General features: G+C 48.1%; 1 protein-coding gene across 1 annotated transcript in view; it reads right to left on the reverse strand.

Moving 5' to 3' along the window:
* Positions 1 to 24,756, reverse strand: part of LOC141173082 (cell adhesion molecule CEACAM1-like) — a 108,447-nt gene that overhangs the window by 59,038 nt on the left and 24,653 nt on the right. The window contains exons 2-4 of the mRNA XM_073657725.1: positions 10,549 to 10,815; positions 9,552 to 9,809; positions 9,217 to 9,348 (exon numbers count right to left, since the gene is read on the reverse strand). Of these exons, the coding sequence (XP_073513826.1) occupies positions 9,217 to 9,348; positions 9,552 to 9,809; positions 10,549 to 10,815 (657 nt within the window). The remainder of the gene's footprint in view (positions 1 to 9,216; positions 9,349 to 9,551; positions 9,810 to 10,548; positions 10,816 to 24,756) is intronic.

A 24,756-nucleotide genomic window follows, 5' to 3' on the forward strand; every position in this document is an offset into this window, starting at 1 on the left:
TTTCAGATCCCTACTCAACATTTTTTGGATCCGTTAGCAGTTTCCTCGGTAGATGGGAAGCTTCTTTCAGAGTCCATCTTTTTCGTCAGCAAGCCTGAAGTTCTTCAGGTGGGAATGATACACTCGGAGAAAATCTCCTTCTACGTGCTGTCTGGTCTCTCTCATCCTTTGCTGCTAGAACTGCCTTGCCTACGAAGACACGAGCCAGTCTTGAATTGGAGCTCGGGTGAGGCGCTCTGCTGGGGACAGAAGTGTCATAAGACCTGCTTGGTTCCTATCCATCCTGCTCTACCTCCGTGCACTCCAGCTAACCTACCTGACTTGCCTGCACCGTACTGGTCATATGCGGATGTTTTTGACAAGAAGGAGGCTGAGACACTACCTTCTCATAGGCCGTATGACTGTCCCATCGACATCATCCCTGGTGCTTCACCTCCTCGTGGTCGTATCTACCCTCTATCAATGGCTGAGACCCGTGCCATGTCTGAATACATTGAAGGGAATCTTGCTAGGGGATTTAACCAGAAATCCACCTCTCTGGCTGGAGCAGAATTCTTCTTCGTCGGCTCTCTTTGCCCCCTGTATTGACTATAGGGGTCTAAATCAGATTACAATCAAAAATAAGTATCCCTTGCCTCTCATCTCAGAGTTGTTTAGCCGCCTAAAAGGCACGAAGATCTTCACTAAATTTGATCTTCGTGGCGCGTACAATCTGATCCGGATTCGCCAGGGGGATGACTGGAAGACAGCTTTCAACACTCGAGATGGCCACTATGAGTACCGCGTGATGCACTTCAGACTCTGCAATGCGCCAGATGTCTTTCAGGAGCAGGTAAACAACATCTTCCGAGATCTCCAATACTCATGCGTGGTAGTGTACCCGGACGATATCCTGGTGTTCTCCCCTGATTTGCCTTCTCATCGGAGAGATGTTCGACAGGTATTGCAGAGGCTCAGGAAGAATCGTCTGTATAAAAAAGTTCAAGAAATGTGTCCTTGAACAGACTTCTCTTCCATTTCTGGGATACATAATCTTAGAGAGCGGACTTAGGATGGATCCCTAAAAAGTGTCTGCTGTCTTAAAATGGCCCCGGCCTGAGGGGCTGAAGGTTATTCTGTGGTTTCTGGGACTCATTAATTATTACCGCTAGTGATGAGCGAGCATACTTGCAAGTACGCGGTACTCGCCCGAGCATCTCAGTACTCAAGATGCTCGGAGCTCACCGAGTACTTCCGAGATGCTCGGGTCCCCTCCCTACATGTTTGGCGCTCTTTAGAACGCCAATCAACATGCAGGGATTGTCTGCCACACACTGTAATGCCGCAACCATGTTGGTTGTGGCATTAAAGACTCTGCCGATAATAACCCCAAAAAGGCCATTTGCACCACCTGCCAGGGCAGCATCAGCAGGGGTAGAAAAACTAGAAGCCTGACCACCACCAGCATGATCAGGCACATGGCAGCAAAGCACCTTACTTTGTGGGCCGAACCCCAGGGTCCAGGAACAGTGTCTGCGGGTGGCACCATTATTTCATCCCTTGTTGTGCATGCAAGCCAATCCCCTGTCCATAGCGCATGCGAAGATGCCTCCTGCCCTGCACCTATCATTGCACACTCTCAACTAGCAACATCAGCAAGCACGTCCTTGTCCCAGCGCAGCGTTCAGTTGTTCCTACCCCAGTCCTTAGAACACAAGCGCAAATACGCAGCCAACGAACCACAGGCCACACTACTAAATTCCCACATTTCGCGACTGCTTGCGCTCGAAATGTTGCCTTTTAGGCTCGTGGAGATGGAAGCTTTCCACAATCTGATGGCGACGGCCGTCCCTTGGTACTAGGTCCCCAGCCGCCACTATTTCCCCTGGTGTGCTGTCCCCGCATTACACAAGCACGTGTCCCACAACATTACCCATGCCCTCAACAATGCAGTTACTGGGAAAGTCCACCTGACCATGTACACATGGACAAGTGCTTTTGGTCAGAGATGGTGCATCTCGCTGATGGCACACTGGATTAACATAGTGGAAGCCTGGACCCAGTCAGACCTTGGTACAGAACACATCCTACCGTCGCCGAGGATTGCGGGCCCTAGGTCAATCAGGGTTGCCCCCACAGTCTACAGCTCCTGCACCTCATCCTCCTCCTCCTCTTCAGCATCCATCTCCGAAATGACCACATCAGTCACAAGCTGGAAGCACTGCCTCAGACAAGCAACAACAGGCTGTGCTGAAGCTAATATGCTTAGGTGACAAACCACACAATGCTGAAGAGTTGTGGACAGCTCTGAAAAAGCAGGCAGATCTGTGGCTGACACCATTGAACCCACAGCCAGGCATGGTCGTGTGTGACAATGGCCAGAACCTGGTGGTGGATCTGAGGTGAGGCGAGCTCACATACGTACCATGCCTGGCCCATGTGCTTAACCTCATGGTTCAGCAGATTCTCAAAACTTACCTGGAGCTGCTGGATCTGCTTGTCAAAGTATGCCACCGGTGTGCCCATTTTAGAAAGTCAGCTACAGCTTCTGCCGCCCCTGCCATGCTTCAACAGCGTTTGCAGCTTCCGGCTCACCGACTGGTGTGTGATGCCCTCATGCATTGGAACTATACACTGCAGATGTTGGAAAGGATTTGTGAGCAGAAGAAGGCAGTTGTTGAGTACCAGCATCAACAAGGCCGTCGGTATTCAGTTCAGACTCCACACATAAGACCTCAGGAGTGGATATGGATGTCAGCCATATGTACCATCATCCAAAACATTGAGGACCCCACCAAGATGGTGAGCAGCGATGACACCACAATTAGTGTCACCATCCCACTTCTCTGTCTTCTGAAACGCTCTCTGCTCACAATCAAAGAGGATGCATTGCAGGCGGAGCACGATGAGATGGAGCAACAAACCATACAGGGTGATTACACACAGCCCAGCCTCATCTCATCCCAATGTGGATTGGGTGACAATGAGAAAGAGGAGGAGGAGGAAGAATAGGAGCTAATTTAATTAATTTAATGCGCTATAGACGGTACTACTGTACCTGCACAACTGTCATACTGTCTGTTCAGCGTGGATGGCCTGAGAACAGGGAGGAAGAGGAGGAGAAGGAGAGCATGGTCAGTCATCCTCTTGGTGAGGACACGGAAGTCTTGCCTGTTCGCAGTCTGGCACGTATGGCTGAGTTTATGTTACGCTGCCTTTCCCGTGACCCTCGCGTTCTCAAAATTTTGGGTGACAATCATTACTGGTTGTTGACACTTCTAGACCCACGCTACAAGGAGAACTTTCTATCTCTTATTCCTGAGGCGGACAGGTCTACAAAAATGGGGCAGTACCAGAAGGCCCTTGTTGAGGAACAATTAAAAAAATTCCCATCTGAAAATGCTGGTCGCAGAGGTCACAGTTCGCTGGACAACCAAGGAGTACAGGTGAGAGAGACACAACTCCAATCCAGCAGAGGCAGGGGAACACTGTCAAAGTTCTGGGACAGTTTTCTCAGCCCCTTCCATCGCACAGGCCCTGAGGTGCGGGGTACTCTCACAAGGAGTGCAAAGTTTGGGAAGATGATGAGGGAGTACCTTGCCGACCGTACCAACGTCCTCTGTGATTCCTCTGTGCCTTATAATTATTGGGTATCCAAGCTGGACACTTGGAATGAACTGGCTCTCTATGCCTTGGAGGTCCTGGTCTGCCTTGCCACTAGCGTTTTATAAGAACGGGTTTTTATCGCCGCTGGTGGAATTATAACTGATAAGCGCATCCGCCTGTCAACTGAAAATGCTGACAGGCTGACTCTTATAAAAATGAGCAAGGGCTGGATTGGGCCAGACTTCTCAACACCACCGAATGATAGCAGCATAACATAAACTCAAATCCAGTGTCTTTTGGGAGGTGTATTCCTATGCACCTTTTCACACTCACACATGGGTATACGCTTCCTGATTTTGGCTATTTGCTCTTGTCCGCCTCCTTCTCCTCGTCCTCATCTTCCATCACCATATCACCAGGGTGACCGTGGTCCGTGATGCAACACCCACATTATTTTTTTTATAGGGTGTTTATGATGCCCGTAGAAAAAAAAATTTATACAGTATGTTCATGTATAACCCCCAGGGGTAAATGTTTGTCAGCCCATACACTTAGTACATGAGCATTACAAGTATAGGAGAACGGCTCCTTTCTAATGGGAACATTTTTTTATGAGGCCCTCCTCCATGTCTTCTTCAAGGTGCATTGGAGTGCCACCAAATTTTTGGCAGCCCTTGCATTCACTGCATAGGCCAACACTATGGGAGACCCACTTCCTAATAATGGGAACATTTTTTCATGAGGCCCTGTACGTCTCTTCCAAGGGGCATTGGAGTGCCTCCCATTTTTTGGCAGCCCTTGCATTCACTGCATAGGCCCACACTATGGGAGACCTACTTCCTAATAATGGAAACATTTTTTCATGAGGCCCTCTACGTCTCTTCCAAGGGGCATTGGAATGCCTCCCAACTTTTGGAAGCCCCTGCATTCACTGCATAGGCCAACACTATGGGAGACCCTCTTCCTAATAATGGGAACATTGTTTTCAGGAGGCCCTCTGAACTCCACGTCTCGTCCAAGGGGCATTGGAGTGCCTCCAAATTTTTGGCAACCCTTGCATTCACTGCATTGGCAAACACAATGGGAGACCCACTTCCTAATAATGGGAACATTGTTTTCAGGAGGCCCTACTCTACGTCTCTTCCAAGGGGCATTGGGGTGCATCCAAATTTTTGGCAACCCTTGCATTCACTGAATACTCAATAACACTATAGGAGACCCACTCTTTAGTAATGGGAACAACAAAGCATAGCCGGCTGATAGCTCTCTAAGTATGGTGAGGGCCGACTGCTGGCCCTATTAAAATAGGCTTTGTGACTTTCAGAGTCCCTCCTTCCTAAATTAAATAGGATGTGTCTGATCATGTCTCACACACCACATGACCAGATAAGGTTGTAAAATGTTAAAATGACATTTGCCGGTGAATGCATTTGTCAGGGTTGAAAGCAATGCAAAAGTGCAAAAACGCATCAAAAACGCTATGTATGAACATAGCCAAAACGCTATGTGTGAACATAGCCCAAGGTGTGGAGGAGTATTTTTGTTTTTGGTTATTTATTTTGCCTTATATACAAGTCATTACCATGGAAAGGATGTTCCTTAACATATTTCCAAGGAAAATCCATTTTGGTTTTGCTTTTGTATGTTTTATTGTGAGTCCGTAAAAGTGGCGTAATACGTCTGACAACATTGTTCACAGCAGTGACCTGGGCATCAGAAATGCTTCCAGGGGTCCTCCCCATATCATTTGAGCACTGTTCCCATCAATTTGGGCAATTTTTAGGCCCTCTGCAGAGCGCCGGGGGGAGCCGCCTGAAAAATGCTCGAGTTTCCCATAGACTTATATTGGGTTCGTTGCTCGGGTCGAGCACCCGAGTATTCCAATTTTCTCGACCCAAGCATCGAGCACCCAAGCTTATCTGTGCTCGCCCATTACTATTGGTGAGTAATCATCTATGTGTTTTTTAATGCAATGTTGCTGCAAGCATGTTTATGTATTACTTAGGTAATCATCAGCTTATACTTTACCTCATGTTACACTGTATTACAGATTACCTGTATCTATGTATTGTACAGTATATGTTCTGAATTCTCTGTTATTATATTCCATAGTTTCAGTCTTTCCCAGGGTCGGACTGGGCTGGCGGGGTACCAGGGCTGTCCCCGGTGGGCCCCGTCCCCTGCTGCAGAGGAGAGGGGGGGGGACGTGGGGAGAAAAATAAAACACCTGTGGTTTTAAGGGGCATGGACCCTTTAAAAGCGCAGGCACAGTGTATGCAGGGATGAGGGCATGCGGGTTTCATTACCTGAACCGCCGCGACGCACGTCCCAGTGAAGCAGCTGAAGCTGTGAGTCTCCCTTCGCCGGCCGGCGTATAACGTCTTTGTCATGCGCCTTCTGTGAAGGAAGCGCACAACTTACCCGCTGGAGAAGGAGGACACCGCACGGGAGATCAGGAAGGTAAGAGGAATCTGTGTGTGTGTTTATGTGTATGAATGAATGCAGAATGGGACGGGGGCCTGGCTGGACACACAAGGGGGAGCCCTGGCTGGACACACATGGGGGGGCCCTGGCTAGACACACAAGGGGGGGCCCTGGCTGGACACGCAAGGGGGCACCCTGGCTGAACACATAAGGGGCAGCCCTGGCTGGACACACAAGGGGGAAGCCCTGGCTGGACACACAAGGGGGGAGCCCTTGCTGGACACACAAGGGGGGAGCCCTGGCTGGACACACAAGGGGGAAGCCCTGGCTGGACATACAAGGGGGAGCCCTGGCTGGACACACAAGTGGGGCCCTGGCTGGACACACAAGTGGGAAGCCCTGGCTGGACACACAAGGCTGGAGCCCTGGATGGACACACAAGGGGGAGCCCTGGCTGGACACACAAGGGGGGAGCCCTGGCTGGACACACAAGGGGGAGCACTGGCTGGACACACAGAGGCCAAGACGGATATATGAGGGGACAGGCTGGACACATCGAAGGCTAGGATGGATATATGGGAAAGGGCTGACTGGACACATGGAGGGCTAGGATGGATATATGGGGGGCAGGCTCGATACACGTTGGCAAGGATAAATATATGGAGGGGCCACACTGGACATATGAGGGCCAGAAGGGATATATACGGGGGGGCAGGATGGATATATGGGGAGGGCCAGGCTGGACAAGGGACTTAATTACTGTTTGGGGGCCAGATTGAGGAACATACTTTATTAGTTTATGGAGGTGAATGGGGAACATTATTACTTTAGAGTCCAATTAGGGACATTATTACTTCTGTAATAAAATTTACTTTTTAGGAAACTGTTTTCCGTGGGAAGGAACAAAAGGGAGGAAAGGGGTGCTGTTACTGTGCAGGGTGGCACTATGTCTCTTTTCTTCTTCAACTGGTGTAGTGTAGAAGTCGGGGGGAAAAAGTGGGAATGTGCTCTAGAAGAGATCAGTTATTGATAACTGTGTGTTATTTTCTGCAGAGATGATTCTTGGCTGGAAGAAGTGATGGCCGTCAATACCAGATGAAGAAGATGAAGTACTTCACCTAGAGACGTCACTGGTGAGTCAGTGTATTACATGTACACTTACACTATATAGTATATACAGAGCTCCTGTGTATGTCACTGGTGACCACTGTATTACCTATACACTATATACAGAGCTCCTGTGTATAATGTCACCGGTGATCACTGTATTACCTGTACACTATATACAGATCTCCTGTTTATAATGTCACTGGTGATCACTGTATTACCTGTACATTGACACTATATACAGAGCTCCTGTGTATAATGTCGCTGGTCGTAATAAGTGTTGTTAGTATTGTGATTTGTATTCATGATCAGTATTGTAGTATTTGGTCACTTTGTGGTGGTAATATGTGGTCCGGTCATGGTGTGGCAGCACTTGTTCCTTGTATGTTGTATTATTCGGTCACTTTGTGAAGGTAATATGTGGTCTTGTCATGGTGTGGCCGTATTTGTTCCTTGTATGTGGTATTATTCGATCACTGTAGTGGTAATATGTGATATGGTCATGGTGTGGTGGTATTTTTTCCTTGTCTGTGGTATTATTCGGTCACTATGTGGTGGTAATATGTGATCTGGTCATGGTGTGGCGATATTTGTCCTTTTGTATGCGGCATTATTGGTGTTGGTATAGTGGACTGTGTTGTGTATGGCAGTCATTTATTCTCGCTGATATTAACTAGGAAAAGATTTTTTTTCCATTAGGACACAGCCCCACTATCACTATGACCTATTCTGTGGAGCCCATGGATCGGTGATAACTTGTTTTAACCAAAGAATCCCTTTAATGCAAACTACCGTAATTGTACATCCCAGTTATAGTGCCGCACAGGAGATGTGCAGGAGCCGCCAGTCAATGCTCCACTATAACAGGGATAGCGGATAACAGATATGTGCATATTCCTGTAGGTGGGCCCCTAGAGTCAATTCCCCCTGTGGGCCCCAGACATTCCAGTCCGACCCTGCCCTTTCCTATTCGTTTACAAGCAAATAAAGAAGGTTATAAGTTCACAGACTCTTTTTCTTAAAGAAGACAGGGGGTTTAGCTACTTGTCTCTCTGCACATCGTTCTATCCTGTGAGGACAGTATAACCCATTTAATTAAACTTGAAAGTCTGCACTTCATTCACATCTCAGTTATTTAATCTTAAATCCAAAATAATGTCATGCAGAGCTGAAATCACAGAGATTGGCCACTGCCCATTTATTTCTGGACCTAACTGCATAGTGTATACAAATAACAGACAAGCAGCACTATAGTGTCGTCAGCTGAACCTACGCATTTCAAACAGAAATGTTGTTAATCATGGAATGACCCTGTTATCAGAAGACAATCATATTGAGTGTTAAGAATAAATCCCTTTTTCCAGGGAAAAATAGTCTAAACCTAAACAGGTCAAATGCCAAGTACTTTGTTAAAAATTAATCAAGTGGACATGTGTTATGTGAGTTCAGTTTCAAAATACTGTAAAAACTATTTTACCTCCATTCTCCATGTAGATGTCATAGGGCTCAATGTGATGTAATCCTGGACAAATACTAGATCTTAATAAAGACTATACTGAACAGCTCTAAATTTCAACAGGGCTAATCCACGTGTGGACGCGGTGGCCAGTCTTGTTCATAAATCCAAGTGTCGGCTGCGGCTGTGGGGTATGTGAAAAATCCTTAATGTGTGAACACACTGTACACTAATCTTCATTGCTGTACAGATTTTTCAGTGTTTATTATTTTCTCTCCCTGTTTCTATGGCTAAGCTGTTAGCTCTGACGTCCTCTCACTGTCCAGATTCAACCTCAAAATGGCTGCTACATGTCCTAATTCTCATTTTACTCCTGATTGGCTGTGTTGTGATAGCTGCAAAGCATTATGAAGACGCTGTGCAAGGTTATAAGATCCTCCTCTGGCTGATGCAACCTTCTGCAATGTTTAAAATGTTAGCAGTCATTTTAGGGGATTTGTATTAAGTGAATGGTAAATTATTGGTATTGCCAAGTTCAGTATATTCTTTACAATTTCACATTGAATTGATATGCTCATCTCTACTATTAGTAATTCTTGGTCGCCTTAATCTCTATTTGAGAACATTCCATAATTTTTTCTTACCGTTTCTCTTCTTTGTCAAGATTTTCCTGTATAAGAAGACACTTATACTAATAATTAGTACACCTCCCAAGATGGTGCCAATGATAAGTCCAATTATAATTCCTATATCATTGCTAATTGTTTCTGTGTATTCTAAAAAAAACAGACAGAAAAATAATAAAAAATAAGTATAAATAACACTTGTAATTGATTATAAATGGGAAAAAAAATAGTAAAAGTGGGGTATGTGGGGATCTACGATTGGATCAGAAATGCCAAATGGAGCGGAAGTTGTCCAGAATACATTCAAAGCTCAGGAATAAACCCCTAATTATCCAAGTACTTTACATCTTTACCTGCAGTTACATTCACATATACAGAGTCAGTAGCCGTGCGGAGAGTCACCGGGTTCTTCACCACACACGTGTACAGTCCTTCATCCTCGGGTGCAGCATTACTAATACTATATTTGTTTGTTTTTTCCTGTAAGTCTGAGCCATTACGCTTCCATTGGTATTCAGGAGTTGGGACAGAATCAGCAGAACATGTTAAGGTGATGGAGGATCCAGGCCTCACAAATGCTGCTCCATCTATTTGTGCCTTGTCTGGGCCATCTGTAAAAGAAAAGAGGATCAGGATCCACAACACCGAAACAGAGAGGTCTCCTTGGAAGTGATAGAGATTAAACTAATGGGGATCCCAAAGAATTTGGGCCACACTGCTGTGACACTAGGCCCAAATTTATAAAGACTGGCATCGGTCTTGATGAGGAGGAGTTCTGAAGTCCGAGGTGCTGGATTTTTTAGGAGTTGCACGCCTCAAAATTAATCTGGCATGTCTGATAAACTGTATGCACCTCCATGTGCCTCACAACTAAAGTTACAGGGAGATTTCTGGCGTAAGTTACACCACAGCTCTTCATAAAGTAGAGGAGCTGTGGTGTAATGACCACGTTGTGCCCCACCTCCACACGTTATTCTGTACGAAACTGGAGTGAAAAATGGCAAAATGAGCAACTCAAAAATTTTTTGTTTTACCAAAGTGTTCTCCACCAGATTTCTGATGAATGGGGTCCCTGGGTGGGTAAATTATCCTGCAAATACCACTTTGTCATTAGTGGGTGGCTGTTAATTGATAAAAGTCTGAGTGCCAATTCTGGGGTGTTAGTTTGAGCTGTATTGTAGTAGAAGTGGCCCTGAATTAGTCAGTAACACTGATTAGCTTAGTAGAAGATGGTTCTGTAGATGTTTTTAAGATTTTGGACATAAATGTGATATCGGAATGTCAGCAAGGACACAAAATGGAAATCCAGTCGACGATGATTACAAAAGTCTAACTCTGATGGTTACTCACAGTTCATGGTCACTGTGTACGGATCACTGGTGCTGGTACTGAAAAGGTTCTGAGCTTCACACCGGTATTCTCCTGCGTCTCCTCGTTTAACACTGGAGAAGGTGAGAGTCTTGTTATCTACAGATAATTTGGCTCCAGACGGGACTCCGGCACCTTTCCTGGTCCACCTTATGGTCATAGCATTGTTGGTGTTACAAGTTAAGGTGAATGCCTCATTTTCCTTGGGTTGGGCAGTGGACGCTGTGATTTTAGGTTTAGTAACCGGTTCTGTAAATGAAGGAACATAAGGGTCTATTCTCATGTATCAAATTTCATATATAACTTAACAGTAGAATTGAAATAAAATAAGTAAAAGCTGAAGTGTCTCAGAGTAACTAATGTACAATATTAGAAATTTCTGAGAAGGGACGTTCCAGCAGAAAATAGTATCTTCATTCCATCAGTTGTGTGTTTTACAGTATTTGCCATTTACAAGCTGCTAAAAAAAATAAACCAGTGCAGAGAATGGCGGTGTTGAAAGTGTAAAGCATTGTGCACATCCAGGTGACAAGTGTTGGAGACTGTGACAAAGTCACCGGCAAAGTACTGGAGGGGAGAAATGTAGCACTGAGGTTGTTAGCTTCAGTAATATAAACCTAGGAAAACGCTCCAGCACACTAAGTGCCGAGAGGGGTTAATCAGCCATGTTTAGTGTTAGGTTGATTGAACAGCTGTAGATTGTGAGGAGTCCAGAGGATAAATACCCAGCCTTCAGGGTTGGGTGGACCTGAAGGTGCCAGCTCTAAAGCTGTATTTTTATGTTAAGGAAAGCTAAAACTTGTGTTCTTTATTCCCATAGCAACAAGGACTTTGATATACGTTATGTTTTTGTTTTCCTGTTAGGCCGGGAAGGCTGTGTTTGTTTTGCTAAAATTTCACTGGTTTACGCAGTACTTTTAATAAACCAGCAGAAGATTTAAAGTTCTGTGTCTACCTCTATGTGCAGAGGAGTGAGCCAATCTACCACAGGACACACACGCTTGGTCACTCACAGCCTGGTCTCTGCATAGTGATCCTCGGTTCACGTCATAGCAGCCAATAGGAACAGTTTTCTGTCGTTTTCAGAGTTGTGCCAGGTGGTGGAAAGGTCACAACCTTTTGGATTATGCCAGACCAGCATTAGGTGGAGATTTCCATCAATGGGGTGGAATAGAAACATGGACACGACAGTCTTTTCTAACAGCGTCAAAATTGTTTCATTGCATGAGGGCACAGTCTTTTTAAACATTTCATCAGCAACTTTTTTAGACTGTCGTTGTAGACACCTCTTCCACACAGACCTCTTCTAGTGGCTTCAGCACAACAGTTCCCTCATATACATTAGTGACCACCCAATCCTCCAGACTCTCCTGGCTCCTGGCACTTCCTTGGCTCCTCATGGGTCAAATTCTCCTCTCCTTCCTTAGCAGCTCCATCTCTCTGCCACAGCAGGCAACAACAATTTCCTGACTCTTGTCTTGCCATGGGGACTGCTCTTTGCTAGGTCATTATCCTCCTACACTCCTTACAGACGGCTCCTACCTTCTCCACATGTCCTCTGCAACTTACTATGAGTGTAATAAACCAACTCTAGATAACCTCGATCAGACCCTCTCCATCCAGTGTCAGTTCAGTCATCAGCCCACATAACCCATTAATTTCTGGGCATTTGCAGTGCTGCCGTCACTACACAGTATACATATACACACATTATGCATCGATCAGCACACTGCGATTAGTGAATACATGAGCTCCAATATTGCTGTTAAAATTAAAAACATAAGGTACTTAGTTAGTATTTTTTGATCAAAGCGCGCAAGATCCATCCATTCACGTCAAGATGTACCTTGCAGGCTAAGGTCGGACAAGCCCTGTAAGGAAATGTGTTACGCTCACGCCCGGACAGACTGCGTGGTTAGTGATCCCACTGGACCATGAACCGAGGAGTGCCTGGAGGTGCGTGACTAAGTATCTGTTAGAACTCTCCTGTTAGGTTTTTTCTAGTTTGCTGGTCACATGACCTTTTTTGCCTATTTAATCCTGCTCCGCCCTCCTGGCCTTGCTGGACTTCATTGTAATTTCTACTCTTGAGCTAGCTTGGTGCTCTGTTACCTTTCTCAGTCAGTTTTGCTAGGTCTTCGGACCTCTGTGTTCTATGTTGTTTGTTTGTCTTATTTCTGCTACAATTTCTGCTAGGAGGTGTCCATCTTTCTCCCAGTCCCTAGTTCTTGTAGGGATCCCTTCCCTCACATCTATAGGTCTTCGTTCAGACTAGCCGAGGACTTTAGTGGGTCTGATCGCAGGATCAGGTTCCCCGTTACATCGTAGGGATCCAGCTTAGTTCTATTGTAGGGACAGATCTCCTGTCTTTCCTTAGTGCTTGTAGCAGATCATAACAGTATTTTTTGGCTGGACTTTCGTGAGATTAATAAAATTACTGTACGCAATCCTTACCCACTGCCATTGATTCCTGATTTGTTTAACCAGTTAGTGGGGGCCAAGTGGTTCTCTAAAATTGATCTCCGGGGGGCATACAATTTGTTGCGCATGAAGGAGGGTGATGAATGGAAGACTGCTTTTAACACTCCTGTGGGTCATTTTGAGAATCTGGTTATGCCTTTTGGTCTTACCAATGCTCCAGCATTTTTTCAGAATCTTATTAATGACATCCTTAGACCTTTGATCGGCAAAAACGTGGTTGTGTATTTGGATGACATTTTGATTTATTCGCCGGATCTGGAGTCTCATTGGCGGAGCGTACGTGAGGTTTTACAGTTATTAATTGACAATTCGCTTTTTGCTAAGCTAGAGAAATGTGAGTTTGCTGTACAGAGGATTAGTTTTTTGGGCTACATTATCTCCAGTGAAAGTTTTGAGATGGATCCGGTTAAGGTTCAAGCTGTGCAGGAATGGCCTAGGCCTATTGGTTTGAAATCGATACAGAGATTTTTGGGTTTCGCCAATTATTACAGAAAATTCATAAAAAAAATTTCTATTATTGTCAAACCACTGACCGATCTCACCAGGAAAGGTGCTAATGCGGTTCAGTGGACTTCTGAGGCCATTGAAGCTTTTGTGTTTCTAAAGGAGAGGTTCACCTCTGCTCCCATCCTTATGCAGCCTGATGTGACTAAGCCGTTTTTGGTTGAGGTTGATGCTTCTTCTGTGGGGGTCGGTGCGGTGTTGTCTCAGGAAAACATGGATGGAGTACATCCCTGTGCCTTTTTTTCAAAAAAATTTTCTGAGACGGAACTTAATTACGATACTGGTAATCGGAAATTGCTGGCTATTAAACTCGCATTTGAATACTGGCGTCATCTCTTGGAAGGTGCTGAATTTCCCATTCAGGTTTTCACTGATCATAAAAATCTGATCTATCTTGATGCTGCCAAGCGCTTGAATGCCCGTCAGGCTAGGTGGGCACTTTTTTTCTCGCGGTTTAATTTTTCCGTTACTTACATCCCAGGTACCAAGAATGTTAAAGCTGATGCTTTGTCTCGCAGCTTTTCTCCCATGGTCGATGCTGAGGAGGAGGAGAGCATTTTACAAGAAGGTGTTGTGATTGCTGCTTTGGACTCCGTTTTGGAGGATGAGATTCTTAAAGCTCAGGAGAATGCCCCATCTAACACTCCCCATGGGAGGTTGTATGTGCCTAGGACCTTTAGGAGAGATTTGTTTGTTGAGTGTCATGAGTCTCGGTTGGCAGGTCATCCAGGAATTTGTGAGACCAAGAGACTTGTGGGTCGCAGATTTTGGTGGCCTGGATGGCAGAAGGAAGTCATTAAGTGGGTGCGTCAATGTACTGTGTGTGCTAGATCTAAGTCTTCGCATGCTCCTGCTGCGGGGTTGCTTTGCCCTCTGGAGGTTCCTAGTGCACCTTGGACACATCTGGCTATGGACTTTACTACTGACCTTCCCCCCTCTGAGGGTTTCATGGTCATCTGGGTGGTCGTGGACCGTTTTAGCAAGATGTGTCACTTGGTTCCCTTCATCAAACTGCCCTGCGCTAAGACACTCGCTAAGGCCTTTGTCAAGGAAATTGTCAGACTACATGGCGTTCCTACTGACATTGTTTCTGATAGGGGACCTCAGTTCGTGGCTCGTTTTTGGCGTGCCTTTTGTGACAGGTTGGGAGTTCATTTGTCGTTTTCATCCGGATATCTTCCTGAGTCTAATGGCCAGACAGAAAGAAAGAACCAGGATGTTGAGCAGTTTTTGCGTTGTTTTGTGGCAGACAATCAAGAGGGGTGGTCTGAGTTTCTGCCACTTGCTGAATTTGCTCTTAACAACCATACATCCTCTTCTGCTGGGTGTTCGCCTTTTTTTTGTTGTTCTGGGAGACATCCGTCTTTTGGGTCATTCTCCAAATTGGTATCGGCTGTGCCTGAGGAGGAGAGTTTTTCCGGTGATTTGGAGAGAGTTTGGACGGATGTGCGTGGTAATCTTCAGGAGGCTAACAAAAAATCTAAGAGGTACTTTGATAGGAAACGGCAAGAGGTTTTGTTTGCTATTGGTGACATGGTTTGGTTGTCCTCTAAGAATCTGCGATTGAGGATTCCTTCTAAAAAATTGGGTCCCAAGTTTGTAGGGCCCTTTAAGGTGCTTCAGATAGTTAACCAATCTGCTGTTAGGTTGGAGGTTCCTACCTCCTGGAAGATTAATCCGGTGTTTCATGTTTCTCTGTTGAAAAGCGCTGATGTGTCGGATGGTGACAACTCTGCCACTGTTCCTCCGGTCGTGGAGGACGGGGAATATGAAATTTCCCACATCCTAAATTCTAGACGGTATAGAGGGAGTTTGCAGTATCTCGTCGCTTGGAAGGGTTTCGGACCCGAGGATAACTCATGGGTGAAGGCGGATGATGTTTCTGCTTCCAGACTTGTCAGAGCGTTTCACAGGAGGTTTCCTGATAAGCCCGGGCCTAGGGGATCCAGAGGATCCTCTTAGAAGAGGGGGTACTGTTAGAACTCTCCTGTTAGGTTTTTTCTAGTTTGCTGGTCACATGAACTTTTTTGCCTATTTAATCCTGCTCCGCCCTCTTGGCCTTGCTGGACTTCATTGTAATTTCTACTCTTGAGCTAGCTTGGTGCTCTGTTACCTTTCTCAGTCAGTTTTGCTAGGTCTTCGGACCTCTGTGTTCTATGTTGTTTGTTTGTCTTATTTCTGCTACAATTTCTGCTAGAAGGTGTCCATCTTTCTCCCAGTCCCTAGTTCTTGTAGGGATCCCTTCCTCACACCTATATGTCTTCGTTCAGACTAGCCGAGGACTTTAGCGGGTCTGATCGCAGGATCAGGTTCCCCGTTACATCGTAGAGATCCAACTTAGTTCTATTGTAGGGACAGATCTCCTGTCTTTCCTTAGTGCTCGTAGCAGATCATAACAGCATCAACTCGGTCCGACCAAGGTCGCACGGCGGCTCAGTCGACTACGTGAACCAGGGAGGAACCGAGCAGAGGGACCAGGTGCTACTCCAGGTCAGACCCCGGTAACAGCTGATGACCCACACCGGGGAATGCAGAAACAGGCAGGTTAGGCTGGCATACTGACAGGTGGGTACTGGCAGACACTGCCGGTATGCAGACAGGTGGGTACTGGCAGGCACGGCTGGTATGCAGACATGTGGGTACTGGCAGGCACAGCTGGGATGCAGACAGGTGAATACTGGCAGGTAAGAACGCAGGCAGGATAGGTACCAGTACAGACTGGGATACAGGAACAGAGCCGCAAGTGCGGCAGACAAGCAGAGCAGAGCAAAACCCGCAGGTGCAGTAGACAAGCAGAGCAGAGCAAAACCCGCAAGTGCGGTAGACAAGCAGAGCAGAGCAAAATCAGCAGGTGCAGTAGACAAGCAGAGCAGAGCAAAACCCGCAGGTGCTGTAGACAAGCAGAGCAGAGCAAAACCCGCAGGTGCGGTAGACAAGCAGAGCAGAGCAAAACCCGCAGGTGCGGTAGACAAGCAGAGCCGAGCAAAACCCACAGGTGCAGTAGACAAGCAGAGCAGAGAAAAACCCGCAAGTGCGGTAGACAAGCAGAGCAGAGAAAAACCCGCAAGTGCGGTAGACAAGCAGAGCAGAGCAAAACCCGCAAGTGCGGTAAACAAGCAGAGCAGAGCAAAACTCGCAGGTGTGGTAGACAAGCAGAGCAGAGCAAAACCCGCAAGTGCGGTAGACAAGCTGAGCAGAGCAAAACCGCAGGTGCGGTAGACAAGCAGAGCAGAGCAAAACCCACAGGTGCGGTAGACAAGCAGAGCAGAGCAAATCCCGCAGGTGCGGTAGACAAGCAGAGCAGAGCAAAACCCGCAGGTGCGGTAGACAAGTAGAGCAAAGCCCGCAGTTGCGGTAGACAAGCAGAGCAGATACACACAAGGTACTTACAATGAAGTAGCGAGTGGACACCAAACTCACAAACAGAAGTACAGAGACAACGAGTTGGAGTTAGTTGCAGGTTCAGACACTGGAGGAAAAGGAAAGATACGAACATAGAGACAAACAAGTAACGGGCTAGGACATTGTTCAGACAGGAACTGAAACAGGAACAAGATGCGGGAATGAGCCTGGGAACTCAGCCCCAAGGGTGGGGTAAACAGACTAGTCACAGATACAGTCAACCAGCCTGGGTATACAGCCCCCAGGGTGGCGGAACAGACAAGATACAGAACAGAACCTGGCAACTCAGTTGCACAGAACACACTGAAAGAAAGTGTTGCTCAGGCACCTCCTACTGGGTGGAGGGGGTTTAAGTATCCAGTTACTCACAGCAATAGGCTGAGGACGCATTAGAAGTGCGCACACTGTAACTTTAAGAGTCAGGCAGTAACCGCACCGCTGCCCTAAGCCATCAGACAAGAGACATGCACACAGAAGGTACTGGAGCAAAGTGTGCAGCCTGGACTGATAGGTAAGATGGCGGTCTTGCATGGTGGGAGGTGGTAAACCATGCCAGCACGCTGCCAGGGATGTTACAAAATGTAAGTATATCGTCTGTGCTACATGGAGTCATCTTAAAACGCGACGGATTAATATTCCTTCTGCTGCTACATCTGCAGTGCACAGCATTAGATCTTGCTCACACCATCGTTTTATCAGTCCGAGCGCAACACGACAAAACATTGGATTGCACTCGGACCAATTTTAGTCTATGGGGCCGAGCACATGTCCTAGGTTTTCCTTGGACCGAATCGGTCCGAGGAAAATATCGCATCATGTCCGTGTTTACTCCGATATTCGGATCACAATCGTCCATTCAAGTCAATCAGTCCGTGGAAAACATCAGACTGCTCTCGGATGACATCTATAATATAACCGTAGATGCGTGTCTCTGTCTGAAGCCTTTATAGACCACGCAAGCGCGACACGTATGTGTGCAGCATGAAAGGGATGAGAGGGGTGCCATACATACCAGGATTTGGGGATGAGGGGTTCCATACATACCAGGATTGGGGGGTGAGGGGTGCCATACATACCAGGATTGGGGGGTGAGGGGCCCATGAATATCAGGATTGGGGTTGAGAGAGCCACACATACCAGGATTGGTGGGTGAGGGGGCCACACATACCAGGATTGGGGGATGAGGGGTGCCACACATACCAGGATTGGGGGTTGAGGGGTGTCATACATACCAGGATTGGGGGGGGTGAGGGGTACCATGCATGCCAGGATCGGGGGATGAGGGGGCCATACATACCAGGATTGGGGGATGAGAGGACCATACATACCAGGATTGGGGGGTGAGGGGTGCCATACATATGAGGATTGGGGGGTGAAGGGTGCCATACATACCAGGATTGGGGGTTGAGCATTGCCATACATACCAGGATTTGGGGGGTGAGGGGCCCATGCATACCAGTATTGAGGGGTGAAGGGGCCACACATACCAGAATTGGGGGGTGAGGGGGTACCATACATACCAGGATTGGAGGATGAGGGGGCCATACATTACAGGATTGGGGGATAAGGGGGCCATACATAACAGGATTGGGGGATGAGGGGACCATACATAACAGGATTGGGGGATGAGGGGACCATACATACCAGGGTGGGGGATGAGGGGACCATACATACCAGGATTGGGGGTTGAGGGGTACCATACATACCAGGATTGGGGGGTCAGAGGTGCCATACATACCAGGATTGGGGATTGAAGGACATACCAGGATTGGGGGATGAGGGGTGCCATACATACCAGGTTTGGTGGGTGAGGGGGCCACATATACCAGGATTGGGGGATGAGGGGGGCACACATACCAGGATTGGGGGATGAGGGGTACCATGCATACCAGGATTGTGAGGTGAAGGGACCATGCATACCAGAATCGGGGGGTGAGGGGTTCCATGCATACCAGGATAAGGGATGGGGTGCCATGCATACCAGGATGAGTGGTACCATGCATACCAGAATAGGGATGAGGTGTGCCATGCATAGCTGAATAGGGTTGAGGGGTACCATGCATACCAGGATAGGAATGCGGGTTACCATGCATAGCAGGATGAGGAATGAGGGGTACCATGCATACCAGAATAGGGATGAGGGGTACCATGCATACCAGAATAGGGATGAGGGATACCATGCATACCAGAATATGGATGAGGGGTACCATGCATACCAGGATAAGGGATGGGATGTCATGCATACCAGGATTGGTGGATGAGGGAGCCATGCATACCAGGTTTCTGGGATGAGGTGGCCATACATACCAGAATTGTGATGAGAGGTGCCATGTATACCAGAATGAGGGGTACCATACATACCAGAATAGGGATGCAGGGTACCATGAATACCAGGGTTTGGGGATGTGGGGTGCCATACATACCAGAATAGGGATGAGGGGTAACATGCATACCAGGATGAGGGATGGGGTGCCATGCATATCAGGATGAGGGGTACCATACATACCAGGATAGGGATGAAGAGAACCATACATACCAGGATGAGGGATGGGGTGCCATGCATACCAGGATTGGGGGATGATTGGTGCCATGCATGCCAAGATGAGGGATTGGGTACCATACATTCCAGGATTGGGGGATGAAGGGTGCAATACATATCAGGATTGGGATGAGGGGTGCCATGTATACCAAATTTGGGATGAGAGGGCCATGCATACCAGGATGAGAGATGGGGTGCCATGCATACCAGGATTGGGATGAGGGGTGCCATGCATACCAGGATTGGGGATGAGGGGTGCCATGCATACCAGGATTGGAGATGATGGGTGCCATGCATACCAGGATTCAGATGAGGGGCCATGCATACCAGGATAGGGATGAGGGGTACCATGGATACCAGGAAAGGGATGAGGGGTACCATGCATACCAGGATGAGGGGTACCATACATACCAGGATAGGGATGAGGGATAGGGTACCATACATACCAGGATAGGGATGAGGGATGGGGTACCATGCATACCAGGATAGGGTTGAGGAGTGCCATGCATACCAGGATGGGGGTGAGGGGCCCATGCATGCCAGAATAGGGTTGAGGGGTGCCATGCATACCAGGATGAGGGATGGGGTACCATGCATACCAGGATGAGTGGTACCATGCATACCAGAATAGGGATGAGGGGTACCATGCATACCAAAATATGGATGAGGGGTACCATGCATACCAGGATAAGGGATGGGATGTCATGCATACCAGGATTGGGGGATGAGGGAGCCATGCATACCAGGTTTCTGGGATGAGGAGGCCATACATACCAGAATTGTGATGAGGGGTGCCATGTATACCATAATGAGGGGTACCATACATACCAGAATAGGGATGCAGGGTACCATGAATACCAGGGTTGGGGGATGAGGAGACCATACATACCAGGATTGGGGGATGTGGGGTGCCATACATACCAGAATAGGGATGAGGGGTACCATGCATACCAGGATGAGGGATGGGGTGCCATGCATATCAGGATGAGGGGTACCATACATACCAGGATAGGGATGAAGGGTACCATACATACTAGGATGAGGGATGGGGTGCCATGCATACCAGGATTGGGGGATGATTGGTGCCATGCATGCCAGGGTGAGGGATTGGGTACCATACATACCAGGATTGGGGGATGAAGGGTGCAATGCTTATCAGGATTGGGATGAAGGGTGCCATGTATACCAAATTTGGGATGAGAGGGCCATGCATACCAGGATGAGAGATGGGGTGCCATGCATACCAGGATTTGAGATGAGGGGTGTCATGCATACCAGGATTGGGGATGAGGGGTGCCATGCATACCAGGATTGGGGATGAGGGGTACCATGGATACCAGGATGAGGGGTACCATACATACCAGGATAGGGATGAGGGATGGGGTACCATGCATACCAGGATAGGGTTGAGGAGTGCCATGCATACCAGGATGGGGGTGAGGGGCCCATACATACCAGAATAGGGTTGAGGGGTGTCGTGCATACCAGGATGGAGGATGGGGTACCATGCATACCAGGATGAGTGGTACCATGCATACCAGAATAGGGATGAGGGGTACCATGCATACCAGAATATGGATGAGGGGTACCATGCATACCAGGATAAGGGATGGGATGTCATGCATACCAGGATTGGTGGATGAGGGAGCCATGCATACCAGGTTTCTGGGATGAGGTGGCCATACATACCAGAATTGTGATGAGAGGTGCCATGTATACCAGAATGAGGGGTACCATACATACCAGAATAGGGATGCAGGGTACCATGAATACCAGGGTTGGGGGATGTGGGGTGCCATACATACCAGAATAGGGATGAGGGGTAACATGCATACCAGGATGAGGGATGGGGTGCCATGCATATCAGGATGAGGGGTACCATACATACCAGGATAGGGATGAAGAGAACCATACATACCAGGATGAGGGATGGGGTGCCATGCATACCAGGATTGGGGGATGATTGGTGCCATGCATGCCAGGATGAGGGATTGGGTACCATACATTCCAGGATTGGGGGATGAAGGGTGCAATACATATCAGGATTGGGATGAGGGGTGCCATGTACACCAAATTTGGGATGAGAGGGCCATGCATACCAGGATGAGAGATGGGGTGCCATGCATACCAGGATTGGGATGAGGGGTGCCATGCATACCAGGATTGGGGATGAGGGGCGCCATGCATACCAGGATTGGAGATGATGGGTGCCATGCATACCAGGATTCAGACGAGGGGCCATGCATACCAGGATAGGGATGAGGGGTACCATGGATACCAGGAAAGGGATGAGGGGTACCATGCATACCAGGATGAGGGGTACCATACATACCAGGATAGGGATGAGGGATGGGGTACCATGCATACCAGGATAGGGTTGAGGAGTTCCATGCATACCAGGATGGGGGTGAGGGGCCCATGCATGCCAGAATAGGGTTGAGGGGTGCCATGCATACCAGGATGAGGGATGGGGTACCATGCATACCAGGATGAGTGGTACCATGCATACCAGAATAGGGATGAGGGGTACCATGCATACCAAAATATGGATGAGGGGTACCATGCATACCAGGATAAGGGATGGGATGCCATGCATACCAGGATTGGGGGATGAGGGAGCCATGCATACCAGGTTTCTGGGATGAGGAGGCCATACATACCAGAATTGTGATGAGGGGTGCCATGTATACCATAATGAGGGGTACCATACATACCAGAATAGGGATGCAGGGTACCATGAATACCAGGGTTGGGGGATGAGGAGACCATACATACCAGGATTGGGGGATGTGGGGTGCCATACATACCAGAATAGGGATGAGGGGTACCATGCATACCAGGATGAGGGATGGGGTGCCATGCATATCAGGATGAGGGGTACCATACATACCAGGATAGGGATGAAGGGTACCATACATACTAGGATGAGGGATGGGGTGCCATGCATACCAGGATTGGGGGATGATTGGTGCCATGCATGCCAGGATGAGGGATTGGGTACCATACATTCCAGGATTGGGGGATGAAGGGTGCAATGCATATCAGGATTGGGATGAGGGGTGCCATGTATACCAAATTTGGGATGAGAGGGCCATGCATACCAGGATGAGAGATGGGGTGCCATGCATACCAGGATTGGGATGAGGGGTGCCATGCATACCAGGATTTGAGATGAGGGGTGTCATGCATACCAGGATTGGGGATGAGGGGTGCCATGCATACCAGGATTGGGGATGAGGAGTACCATGGATACCAGGATGAGGGGTACCATACATGCCAGGATAGGGATGAGGGATGGGGTACCATGCATACCAGGATAGGGTTGAGGAGTGCCATGCATACCAGGATGGGGGTGAGGGGCCCATGCATACCAGAATAGGGTTGAGGGGTGTCGTGCATACCAGGATGGAGGATGGGGTACCATGCATACCAGGATGAGTGGTACCATGCATACCAGAATAGGGATGAGGGGTACCATGCATACCAGAATATGGATGAGGGGTACCATGCATACCAGGATAAGGGATGGGATGTCATGCATACCAGGATTGGTGGATGAGGGAGCCATGCATACCAGGTTTCTGGGATGAGGTGGCCATACATACCAGAATTGTGATGAGAGGTGCCATGTATACCAGAATGAGGGGTACCATACAAACCAGAATAGGGATGCAGGGTACCATGAATACCAGGGTTGGGGGATGTGGGGTGCCATACATACCAGAATAGGGATGAGGGGTAACATGCATACCAGGATGAGGGATGGGGTGCCATGCATATCAGGATGAGGGGTACCATACATACCAGGATAGGGATGAAGAGAACCATACATACCAGGATGAGGGATGGGGTGCCATGCATACCAGGATTGGGGGATGATTGGTGCCATGCATGCCAGGATGAGGGATTGGGTACCATACATTCCAGGATTGGGGGATGAAGGGTGCAATACATATCAGGATTGGGATGAGGGGTGCCATGTATACTAAATTTGGGATGAGAGGGCCATGCATACCAGGATGAGAGATGGGGTGCCATGCATACCAGGATTGGGATGAGGGGTGCCATGCATACCAGGATTGGGGATGAGGGGTGCCATGCATACCAGGATTGGAGATGATGGGTGCCATGCATACCAGGATTCAGATGAGGGGCCATGCATACCAGGATAGGGATGAGGGGTACCATGGATACCAGGAAAGGGATGAGGGGTACCATGCATACCAGGATGAGGGGTACCATACATACCAGGATAGGGATGAGGGATGGGGTACCATGCATACCAGGATAGGGTTGAGGAGTGCCATGCATACCAGGATAGGGGTGAGGGGCCCATGCATGCCAGAATAGAGTTGAGGGGTGCCATGCATACCAGGATGAGGGATGGGGTACCATGCATACCAGGATGAGTGGTACCATGCATACCAGAATAGGGATGAGGGGTACCATGCATACCAAAATATGGATGAGGGGTACCATGCATACCAGGATAAGGGATGGGATGCCATGCATACCAGGATTGGGGGATGAGGGAGCCATGCATACCAGGTTTCTGGGATGAGGAGGCCATACATACCAGAATTGTGATGAGGGGTGCCATGTATACCATAATGAGGGGTACCATACATACCAGAATAGGGATGCAGGGTACCATGAATACCAGGTTTGGGGGATGAGGAGACCATACATACCAGGATTGGGGGATGTGGGGTGCCATACATACCAGAATAGGGATGAGGGGTACCATGCATACCAGGATGAGGGATGGGGTGCCATGCATATCAGGATGAGGGGTACCATACATACCAGGATAGGGATGAAGGGTACCATACATACTAGGATGAGGGATGGGGTGCCATGCATACCAGGATTGGGGGATGATTGGTGCCATGCATGCCAGGATGAGGGATTGGGTACCATACATACCAGGATTGGGGGATGAAGGGTGCAATGCATATCAGGATTGGGATGAGGGGTGCCATGTATACCAAATTTGGGATGAGAGGGCCATGCATACCAGGATGAGAGATGGGGTGCCATGCATACCAGGATTGGAAATGAGGGGTGCCATGCATACCAGGATTTGAGATGAGGGGTGTCATGCATACCAGGATTGGGGATGAGGGGTGACATGCATACCAGGATTGGGGATGAGGGGTACCATGGATACCAGGATGAGGGGTACCATACATACCAGGATAGGGATGAGGGATGGGGTACCATGCATACCAGGATAGGGTTGAGGAGTGCCATGCATACCAGAA

This window comes from Phyllobates terribilis, unplaced genomic scaffold (genome assembly GCF_046119375.1).
Source record: "Phyllobates terribilis strain yellow unplaced genomic scaffold, ASM4611937v1 Scaffold_12__6_contigs__length_324123572, whole genome shotgun sequence".
Lineage (NCBI taxonomy): Eukaryota > Metazoa > Chordata > Amphibia > Anura > Dendrobatidae > Phyllobates > Phyllobates terribilis.